The following is an 11516-nucleotide window of genomic DNA, read 5'->3' as shown; positions in this document are numbered from 1 at the left end:
GTGCCCGCCCACCTCGCCCGCAGCCTGGGGCGAATGGCAACAGCCTGCAGCTCCCCACCTGCTGGCCCAGGGCCTGGCCTCAAGGCTCAGACATGCTCCCCCTGCGGCCCAGGCACCACAGGCAAAGCCAACCTATCTGGAGCAAGGCAGCCCCCGGGAGCCCAGCCAACCCCCACAACTAATGCTTCTGCTGCCGACTGGAGGGCGGGGCTGGCGGGTGCTGTGCCAGCTTCCGGGGCTGGCTGCAGCGCTGGCATTCAGGGAGCCGTCCTGGCTACTTATCTGCTGGGGCCGGACCAGCCTCTGGGCAAAGCCCTTCAGTTCCCATCTTTATTTGGTTGAACAGTTCCTGGGACTTTATCAGTGTGTGTTCCAAACACTGCAAACGGGTGGAAATCAGGACAAACAAATCCACTTCCTAGTTTTCTGGGTAAATATCAGGGTTAATCCTGGGGGAGCTTGGGGGGATGGGGAAAGAGCGCAAAATCGAGCCCAGTCCGAGTGGTGAAGTGACAGGCCTTCCATGCTGTGGTTTATGTCGTGAGCTGTACATCAGCTATACATGCACAGGTGAGTGTGTCTGTCTGTCTGTCCTTCACACTGTTGCCTTCCTTTAACAGACAGCCTCACATTCACACTGCGACTAACTTACTATTAACAGAGAGGCGTCTGCTAGTGGGATGGGTTGGATTTTCTTAACCTAATCATTATTTCCATGTACTTGAGCGGTCCAAAATTCAGATGAAAATCAGTTAAAACCAAATAATAGCTTTGGTAAAACCCTGGACACCGCCCGCCCACTCGCCATGGGATCCTGGCAGGCTCTGGCCATGTGTCAGTACACCCTGGGAACCGTCCAGCCCCCCCACCGGCCCCACCCCAGTGGGATCCATGCAGGCTCTGCCCTGGTGGGCTGAGCCAGGCTCTGCTCAGCGTATTTCCAGGACAGTGAAGCCTTCGCTCTCAGACATTTTCCAGCCCCTCCGTGGGCATCTGCTCAGTGCTAGGCAGTCGTACCAGCGGAGTTGCAGCATCTGCTCTAGCCCCCCATCCTGCTGTGTGGCTGGCCATGGGTCATGCTCCCCAGCCAGCTGGATCTAACCCCCAGCCCCTTGGGCTGCCGGCTTTCTCACAGCAGCATTGCTGATAAGCCGCAGGGAACGGAGCCAGCCTAGGGGCATCAGATGCCATCTCCCAGTGCTCCCCCCTGGGGTGGCTGTGGGGCCATGCGGGAACAAGGGACACAGCACTCCCACCAGCCTGCTGTTTGCAGGAGAGGGCTGGTTGCCTGAGTCCCTGCAGCCATCCCCCCTCCTCCCATGCCCTAGAGCATGGCCCTGGGACAGAGTGGGTCCATCTTCCAGCGCCAACGTCTGCCCTGCCCTCCACCGCCCAGGGGAGCAGCATCTCCAGGGATAGGGATTGGGGGGCTGACGATCAGGGCCCAGCCTGTGATGGGTTCGGTCACAGAGATCCGCTTGAGACTGTCGCCTGATGTGCTGAAATTACCTCTGAGCCCGTTTTCCTTGCCAGCTTGGGAGTCCAGAACCCTGCCTTGTTGAGCCAGACACGCTAGCCTGCTGCAACACAGACCCAGGGTTTGGGCCATGCCCCAAAAGCTGCAGACTTTAACTAAAAACAGCTCAGCAGGTTTCCTGCCTCCAGCACCCAGACACCCAGCTCCCAATGGAATCCAAACCCCAAATAAATCCGTTTTACTCTGTATAAAGCTTATACAGGGTAAATTTGTAAATTGTCCACACTCTATAACACTGATAGAGAGATATGCACAGCTGTTTGCCCCACAAGTAATTAATCACTTACTCTGGGTTTATTAATAAACAAAAGTGATTTTTTTAAGTATAAAAAGTAGGATTTAAGTGGTTTCAAGTAATAACAGCCAAAACAAAGTAAGTCACAAAGCAAAATAAAACAAAACACGCAAGTCTAAGCCTAATACATTAAGAAACTGAATACAGGTAAATCTCACCCTCGGAGATGCTCCAATAAGCTTCTCTCACAGACTAGACTCCTTCCTAATCTGGGCCCAATCCTTTCCCCTGGTACAGTCTTTGTTAGATCCAGCAGGCATCTCAGGTGGTAAGCAGGGGTTTTCTCATGACTGGCAGCCCCTTTTGTCGTTCTCCACCCCCTTTTATAGCTTTGGCATAAGGTGGTAAACTTTTGTCTGTGCTTTTGCCCACCACTGCCTCATCAGTGGAAAAGTACAAGGATTAAGATGGATTCCTGTATCATGTGACAAGGTCACATGTCACTGTAAGACCCCCCTAGTCTCCATTCTTCCTGGGTTGGCCCACACATACTCAGGAAGGCTTGCAGGTAAATAAACCATTTACAACTAATTGCCCTAGTCAAGGGGAGTCATCAAGATTCTAAACCACCATTAATGGCCCACACTTTGCATAATTACAATAGGACCTCAGAGTTATACTTCATATTTCTAGCTTCAGATACAAGAATGATACATGCATACAAATAGGAGGAATATATTCAGTAGTTTATAACCTTTGTTATGATACCTTACAAGAGACCTTTTGCAGAAAGCATATTCCAGTTACATCATATTCACACTCATAAGCATATTTCCATAAAACATATGGAGTGCAACATCACACAACCATCCCGGGGGAGAACAGAGGGCTGGAACCACAAAGAATCACCAATTGAATCAGCCAATTGGATCCGGGTAGAGGTATAGTAGGAGAGGAGTGAGGCAGGGCTTTTGTGAAAGCTGGTGATGCACCGGGGATGAATGTCCTTGTGAAATGTGTTAACACCATGTGCAGAATTACAGTCGCTCACTGGTGGGCTGCTTTAAAGTTGGTGCCCAAACATGGGGAAGCGCAGGCTTCCCCCAGGCAGGGTGAAAGGTGGCTGTCGACCTGTCTCCAGTGAACCGGAGCAGTACGGAGTCAAAGCAATGGAAGCCCTTATCCATATGAACATGAGGGGATGGAAGAGCCGCGGGTCAGCTTGCCTCTGGGACAGAACAGTGAGGTTTGGGAAATACAAGCAGAAGCAAAAAGCATCCGGCACCGAGGGACCACAGGATGCAGCACCCTGCGAGCCTGTGAAAGTTGGGTCGCCTTGTCTGCAGGGCTGGAGATGCCGGTACCTTGATGTGAGTAAGAAAACAGGTTCAGCAAAGAGTAACTGGCTTCAATGACGTTTTCGTCACCAGAAAGCGGGTGGGGTTTGGTTTGGTGGTGACCAGCCCCGGCGCATCTGTCCTGGCTTGGTATCATTCACATCTCTGCTCTTTGTGAATAAACTTTGCCTTGGTTTCCCACCCAACCAGCTCAGTGCAGTGACACTGGAGTACCTGGGAGCCCTTCAGCGAATCCGCCAGGCTGGGGTGTTCATCACCATCTATCCCAGTGTGTCAGCTACGTTCCCTGAGGGGCGGATCCCCACTGCCCTGCCCCTTGGGCAGGCGCTGAGACCAGGCGGTGGGTGTGGGAGGCTGGCTCGGGACTGGCACGAAGGAGGGCAGAGGGGCCTGGCCCCCCAGACTGGGGGCCCTGGATCTGAGTCCTCCCCACCAGGGCATGGCTGTGCCAGGCTGAGCCCTTCGCTGGCTCCTGCAGGGATGCTGAGGGGGTTTGGAACAGTGGAGCACAAACCCAGCTGGGGGGATGGGCTCCGTGGCTGCTCCCCCTCTCCCCGTGGCTGGCCATGGTGGCACTCAGTCGCTCCCCTCGCACTGTCAGCGGCTGATTTCTCTTCCCTGGCAGCCGGGTGATTCGGGGCCAGGGAAAGTGAGTGACACCGGGAGCTCCTTGTTCTGCCGAGAGAGCCATCTTCCCTGCCTCCAGTGCCATGCCAAGCGAGGCCAGCCCAGGGCTTCCCTCTGGCCCCAACCCCACACCGGCCCAGAGCACAGGAAGGACGCCCAAAGGGAAAGACTAGCTGGGCCAGATAAAGGGAGCCAGCAGTGTGCAGAGACAGCTTTCCACCCCCAGGCCTTGGGAGAAGGGGTAGTTACACCTAATGGCTCCAGAAACGGCCTGGCTACAGAAGTACGGAAAAGGTGGAGAGGCGAAGTACTGGAAACAAACCAGACACTGGGAGCTACAGAAGGAAGGTCCCTGAGCAGCCTGCGTGTGAAGCCAAGAAGACGGGAGCAGAGGGTGCCCCATCACACTCATTCTGGCTAGGCTTGGTCTCCATATAAATGCCCAATCTGGCTTTGACTCGTGCTGTTTTTGGCGGCAACAAAATCCTGTGGCAGTGAGTCCCACAGGCTAACTACCCACTGTGTGAAGAACCATTAGTTCAGAATTTCCCACCTTCCAGAGCTGTTAAATGTCCCCTTGTTGTGGTGTGAAGAGACAGGGAGAACAGACACCCTGACCTTCCTTCTGGGTCCCACCGATTATTTGATATACTTTTATCACATCCCTCTCCTTGGTCTCCTCTCTAGGGTAACAAGCCCAGCCTTTCAATCTCTCTCCACCAGGGGTTTTTCCAGGCCCTGATCATCCTCGCTGCCCTTCCCTGGTCCCTTCCAGCCCTGCCCACCAAGTTCCAGAGGAGGTTGCACCACTGAGTGATTAATATCACAGCATTAATCAGGAGTTTCCCAAGCAAGGGGGCTTGGATCCCGTGTGCTGTGCAGTGGCACAGCAAGGCCACAAGGTGGCAAAGTGTCTCTTGCATTGTGGGTTTGCAGAGTAGGTCCTGCAAATAGGGGAAATTTCAATCCAATTCATCCCCATCCCTGGCTGTGGCCAGCGATGGAACCGGTGTCTGCTAAGTTCTCCGCTGTGAGACTCGGGGGTGTGAGCCAAGCAGGGGGACTGCAGTCCCCGAACGCTCTCACCCAGCCATGGCTCCACTTCTCTTTGGGGCGGGTTCCTGCCACCCAGCTACTCTCCCACTGGCTCTCCGGGTGCCAACTCCCAGGGCACCACCTGTAACTCCAAGCAGCCCAGCCAGGCCTGGACCCTGTCTGACTGCTCCCCCAGGGGCCTGCGCTCAGGAAGTTTGCAGTGATGACAGACTCCAAAACCCAGTGTGATTTATTTGCCCAAAAAGTGATCAGACCCTGCACCCCCACCCAACCTCCTGGCCCAGGTCAGAACCCACTCCTCCACCCAAACTCCCTCCCAGAGACCTCACCCCCGCACGCCCTCCCACACCCCAACCCTCTGCCCAAGCCCTGAGCCCCTTCCCACACTCCAAACCCCTCAGCCCCAGCCCAGAATTCCCTCCTGCACCCCAAACCCCTCATCCCTGGCCCCACCGCAGAGCCCACACCCCCCAGCGGGAGTCCGCATCCTCTCCCACACCCCAACCCCCTGCCCCAGCCCTGAGCCTGCTCCTGCACTCCAAACCCCTCGGCCCCAGCCCAGAGCCCGCACCACCAGCCTGGACCCCCTCCTGCACCTGAACCCCTCATTTCTGGCCCCACACCCCCTGCCCAGAGCCCATACCCCCTCCCGCACCCTAACCCCCTGCCCCAGCCCAGTGAAAGTGAGTGAGGGTGGGGAAAAGTGAGTGATGGAGGGACGGGTGCTGGAGTGAGTGAGGGCGGGGCCTCAAAGAAGGGGCAGGGAAGGGAAAGGGGCCGGGCAAGGGTGTTCAGTTTTGTGCAATTAGAAAGTTGGCAACCCTAGGTTCTGGCTCATACCTCTGCATAATAGATACCCTGCTCATAAGCCTCGACTGGGAAGGAAGGGTATGGCAAACCCAAGGGGTGCGGTCCCACATCTTGGCCCAGCCCCACCCTGGCCTGGCCAGGCCGCGCTCACTTGTCACCTCACTGCGAGAGCAGCCTGGGCTGACAGGCTGTGGATCAAAGTCCTGCTCTGGGCCACGAGCTGGGCGGGGAGTTCTCCCTGCTTCATCTCGCGTGGCCACAGCTAGTCCCCATGCAGGGGGAGCCCCGGGAGGCCTGCCCCTGGATCCCAGAGCGTGGCCTTGCCTGTGCATTGTGCTCACTGCTTTGCCCTGGTCCTGTGTCACTGCCCGCTCTTCATGCAGCGGCGCTGCTTCCTGGGGTCCTTCCGGTGTCTGTAAGAGAAGGAGGCTCCTTCAGAGCAGGACCAAGGGCCTCTCAGCCACTGGGACCCAGAGGGACAAGCCAAACAGGCCATGCTCTGCTCTCTGTACACTGGCAGCAGCTTGCAGTGACCTCACTGCCCTCCCTGCAGCCCAGGCAGCTGTGCAGCCAGCATCGCAATCTGGCCCAGTGCTGCCATTGCACACAGCGAAGAGCCAGCCTGGGGAGCAGGTGCTGGCAGTTGCCAACAGGGATCAGGGCCCATTTCTCCGAGCACTGACCTCTTCCAGCAGTGCAGCAGATTCTTCCCTTGTCTCTTGGATGAGTCGAGGCACGTTTCTCTTGGGCCTGTCCGTTGCTTCACGGTTAATCTAGAAGACAAGCAGGTGTGTTTGGTCCCCTGCAGTGCCCAGTGCCCTGGCGGTGCCCCTGCGGCCTGTACTGGAGCTGGGGTCTTGCTGTCAGGCAGACGAGTATCATGGGCCTGATTCTGATCTGGAGAGTCACTACACATTTACACCAGGCAAACGAGAACACATTTTAAGACAAAGTTCAGTGCCTGTTTCTGCAACAGCCAAACAAGGTGTGAACCAAGCAAGCCAGGAGAGTGGCAATGTAAATAGCTTGGCTAGTGGAGAGAAGGAGAGGTTTCCCCCCTGGCCTGTAGCACAAAGGAAAGGCTGTTCACCTTCCTGTCTACAATCAGATAAGTGACTGGGAGTGGGGCAGAGGAAGGCCTCCTCCCACAACCCACCTCCACAGGGAGATGTGAGTCACACCGGCCCAGGTGAAACTTCCCTGAAGCCTGGTGCTGGGACCCAGGGAGCCTGCTCACGGTCTCCCCTCCCTGGGAAAGCAGAGAGGCTGAGCCCTGTGGTAGCTGGGTGTGGGGAGACATAGGCAGGGAAGGAGGACGGCCAGATGCTTTTGCCCTGGGTGGGGGGGGAGAGGCCCCAGAGAAGGGTAACGCAGTTGGAAGGCTTCTGCTGGTAACAGAGACACCTGGCCAGAGGATGGCCATGGCTACGGCAGGTTCTCTCAACCAAGAGAGCCTGAATCGCAGCCCACCGGGGGCGGGGAGGGGGTAAGCGAGGACTCTGGCTGGCACAGCAGCCAGACGCTACTCACATGATCTCATGGCGGTGGCAGTGGGCTCCCTTCTCAATGATCTGGAAATCCATTATGAATCTGCGACTAACCTTCTCTTGGAACTTCAAGCACATGCACCTCGTGGGCACGTGGACTGCCTGGGCCCGCAGGGCTGCATGGGAAAAGACACAGCTAAGAGTCCTTGGGTGAACGCCCTCTGCAATCCTGCCCGCAGGTAGTCTGCACGGCCTCTGCTGCTTACCTGTTTGGTGCCCGGGGCACAGGCAGAAGAGGAGCATGCCTACGAAGGCCGCCTTGGGCACGGGGGACATGCTAGCTCCGGGGAGTGGCACAAGCAGCAGCACACCAGGAGCCGGGCTCTATAAAGGCAGCCGCAGTCAGGGGGCGTTCCCATGCCCAACCCAGCAATAGAGGGTTAGTATCAGCTGCTTCCTGGCAGGGTTCTGCTTTCCATGGAAATGAGGGCGAGACAGCTGCAAAGTCAGAATGACTGGGGAGCTCCCCCCCACCCACCGTGTCCTTTGATTTGCTGTTTGAACAGAGCCCTAACCGAGCAGTTTAGAGCCCAGGGAGAGCAAGAATATTTGCTCCCCTTAGAGGTGGAATGTGGAGGGGCACATGGAGTCATGTCCCCCCCACCGATTTCTGTGGCACACACCTCCCTAGGGGGCACGCCACACAGTTTAAAAACCATCACCTCCTACCAGGAGCCGGCGGACCGGAAGCTGGGGGAGCCACCTGGCCCACTCCTGGCTCTTCACGCTGTGGGAACTGGGGCGCTGGCAGGCTGCCCGGCAGCCCTCCCTGCCCTGCTCCCAGAGCCAGGCTGCCTCTGCATTGCCAGGCACACCCCAGGCAGGGTGGGCAGCACAGCTCAAAGCTGCGCCTGACACGCAGGCTCTTGCCTCTGCCCTGAAGGAGCCTGGCGCCGGCTGCCCTGCCCCCTGGAGCTGGCCCCTGCTGCAGAGCCTGGCTGCCCTGAGATGCTCCCCAAGGTGCTCCCTGCAGTAGTCAACCCCTTGGGCACCTGCCTCTCAGCAGCCTAATCACACCTCTCGCGCTGCCCAGGGACCTGCCATTGCAGCCGGGTCCCTCTCCCTGCATACAGCAGAACGACCCCGTGTGCCCCTTGCTGCCCTGCCCCAGGCTGCCGTGAGCATGGTGCCCAGCCCAGGCGCTGGGAGCAGGCGGCTGCTGCTGGCAGGGCTCTCTGAGTGACCCCTAGGATTACCATATTTCAAGTTCCCACATAGAGGGAGGGGGAGCTGGGGGGATACAGTTGGGGGGTGCTGGAGGGGTGTGTGGGGTCTGGGGGGGGGTACTGGGGGGGCACTGGAGGGGGTATTGGGGGGTCCTGGAGGGGGTACCTGTGGCCTCACACTGGAGAGGGGTCAGTGTCACTCCCTGTCACGGTGGCAGGGCGGCTGGCGCAGCATCAGCCTGTCAGTCACCATGTCCCTGCAGGCCCATCCCCTCCCGAAGGTGGGGAGCCGGCAGAACTCAGCACCCTGCCTGCCTGCTCCGGCCGGAGTCACTGGGCCCAATCTTGCAGGGGGATGGGGGGTTGACGCTTCTGGTATTTGAATTGGGTGATTAGTCACCATGGAGACAGGCAGTGCAGTGATACACACGCACACACTACAAGATGTGCGTGCTAACACTGCACTGAATGTGACACACCTAACACAAGCCCATCAAAGCAAGGATGTGGACGGGGGGATCTCGAGTAGAGGCAGAGAGGTGATTTTACCTATGTCTCTGGCACTGGTGTGACCACTGCTGGAATCCTGTGTCCAGTTCTGGTGCCCACAGTGCAAGCAGGATGTTGATAAATCGGACAGGGTTCAGAGAAGAGCCACGAAAATGATTAGAGGCTTAGAAAACCTGCCTTAGAGTGATAGACTCAAGGAGCTCAGTCTATTTAGCCTAACCAAGAGAAGGTTCCGGGGTGAGTTGATCATAGTCCATAAGTATCCAGTATCCAGTCTGAATGTGTCTAGCTTCAACTTCTAGACCTTTCTCTGCTGGACTGAAGAGCTCACTATCAAAGGCTGGAAGGGGTTAAGGTGGCCAGGGAGGACAATTAACTGCCCAGGCTGAGGCTGCACCTGGAGTGGGGAGCGGGAGGGATTGATTAAATGCGGCTCAGCTGGGCAGGAACAGGGAGGCTGTAGAGCTGAAGGAGGCTGCATGGAAATAGGGAGATGTGATTGGGGCTATAGTGCGAGGGAGCCCACAGGTACTCCTTGGGAGGAGGGAGGTTGGACTGGCAAACCCAGGGAGGTAGGGATAGCCAGACTGGTAGGAAAGACTTAGAGGAAAAGCAGCAAGGCATGGGGCAGGGCAGACCTTGGCTGCAGATGAGAGGGCCCTGGACTGGAACCTGGAGTAGCGGGAGGGCCCAGGTTCCCCTGCCAGCCACTGGGGAAGTGGCACAGGCCAGGCAGTGACGAGCAGGCTGCCTGGCACAGTTTAGCTTGGAAGACTTTGGTACCCTGGAAGGGGAGGGCCATAGCGACGCCAACCTGGCCCAAAGGCCAAGCCACAAAGAGGACGCTGCAGCTCCGGAGGGGCCACAGGGCGTCACAGGACAAGTGAAGAGACCATGAGAGCAGGTTGCAGCACCTGCAAAGAGCAAATACCTGGAGTGACCAGCAGGAGGCACTGCTAGCGGTGAGTGGACCCTGTGACAGGGCTGTTAAATGGAGGGCTAGAGTAGATGATCACAGTGGTCCCTTCTGGCCTTGGAGTCTGTGAATCTATGAAACGAGAACACATTTAACAGTACATGCCCTCTGCTCCCACCCCAGGGACACACTCCCCGCTAGGACAGCCACGCAGCTCTGCCCCACCAGGGAGGCCAGCCTTCCCCAGCCAGGGGTGAGTGTGATGGTGGGTGGGTTGGGATGCCTAGCCTGTCGGCGTGGCTGGGAGTGTGGGGCAGGGTGCTGGCAGGCTGAGGTGAGGGGTGTCTCTGGGGAGGAGCCGGGGCTGTGGGCTGTCAGACGCTCTCATTCTCCATGCCCTCCCACACTGGGATGTGTTGTGGCATGGCCTAGTGCTGGTGATTCATTCCCAGGGGCTTTGCTCCACCAAGGCTCTCCGGCAGACCAGGGGCCCCTCCAACAAAGAGTCCAACTCCTGGCTCACTGCCTGGCTGATGCCAGCTCCACTCTCCCTATGGGGCTTTCCTGGGGGACAGGATCCACTGCTGTGCCTCAGATCTTTCTGTATGACATGGCACGAACGCCGCTGGCGTAGTCCCCCTTCTCCTCTATGTCATGAGGCCCCCGGGCCATGGAAAGGGCAGCAACTGGACACAGCATAGCACTGCCCTCCTCAATGCCCATGAGGTGCAGATGGTCAGGGGTTGCAAAAATGAAACTGTTGTCTTCCCTTTGGGAAACTTCCCCCGATCCCCATGAGTGAACGGAGAGTGCCTGACCATGCAGTTATGGCTCGTGGCACTGCGAGGCTGAGAAATCATCTGACCACAGAGCAGTAACGCGTCTCTCCAGGAACAGGCGCCAGCTGGGCGCTTCCATGCAGGCCCTGGCATTAGGGGTGCCACATAAAGGAACCTGAGTGTTTTGGATCCCAGAGAACTGAAGGACGTGTTCTCCTAGAACTGGACAAGGAGTTCTGGATAAGCCGAATGGAAAAGGTCTCCGAGGGAATCCCAACAGCCAGGTAGAGCACACTACAGCAACACACACTACTGTGGCTCACTGTTAAAATGGTCTTCCAAAGCCTCCCTGAGCCATATAGCTCCGCGCTGAGCTCTTCTAATAGCCCTGTATCTGGCTGTTCAGATTCAGCAGACAGCCACTCCACCCCAGCACAAACTTCCCCCCCTTTGCTTCACAGACACTATGCAGGACATAGCAGGCAGCTCTAACCACTGGGATATTTCTCTGTTCAGTAAACAATGCCAGTGCCCCTTCAATCTACCAAAAGCATATTCTGTACCCGTTGAGCCGGTAATTGAATTGTTCCTTGATGCTGTCAGCCTGGCTGGTGTACGGCTTCATTTAGTCCTAAGTGGAGCACAGGATCAGGTTCAAGAGGTGAATATAGCTGGACCACTTGGTAATAGTGACCAGAATATAATTAAATTTAACATCCCTGTGGCGGGGAAAATGCCACACTGTAGCATTTAATTTCAGAAAGGGGAACTACACAAAAATGAGGAGGTTAGTGAAACAGAAATTAAAAGGTACAGTACCAAAAGTAAAACCCCTGCAAGCTGCATGGAAACTTTTTAAAGACACCATAATAGAGGCTCAGCTTAAATGTATACCCCAATTTAAAAAACATAGTAAGAGAACCAGAAAAGAGCCACCGTGGTTAAACAACAAAGTAAAAGAAGCAGTGAGAGGCA

At 56.6% G+C, this 11516-nt stretch overlaps 1 protein-coding gene across 1 annotated transcript; it reads right to left on the bottom strand.

The window, feature by feature from the left end:
- Window positions 1–5984: 5984 nt before the first annotated feature.
- LOC112113897 (platelet basic protein-like) lies at window positions 5985–7446 on the bottom strand. Its single transcript, XM_024210346.1, has 4 exons — window positions 7377–7446; window positions 7154–7286; window positions 6307–6396; window positions 5985–6036 (listed from the first exon to the last, which is right to left on the bottom strand). The coding sequence occupies exons 1-4, from the start codon at window positions 7444–7446 to the stop codon at window positions 5985–5987; spliced, it is 345 nt and encodes a 114-aa protein (XP_024066114.1).
- Window positions 7447–11516: the final 4070 nt, after the last annotated feature.

Source organism: Terrapene carolina, unplaced genomic scaffold, assembly GCF_002925995.2.
Source record: "Terrapene carolina triunguis isolate 2854851 unplaced genomic scaffold, T_m_triunguis-2.0 Scaffold28592, whole genome shotgun sequence".
Taxonomy (NCBI): domain Eukaryota; kingdom Metazoa; phylum Chordata; order Testudines; family Emydidae; genus Terrapene; species Terrapene triunguis.
This window is presented reverse-complemented; position numbering and strand designations above follow the sequence as displayed.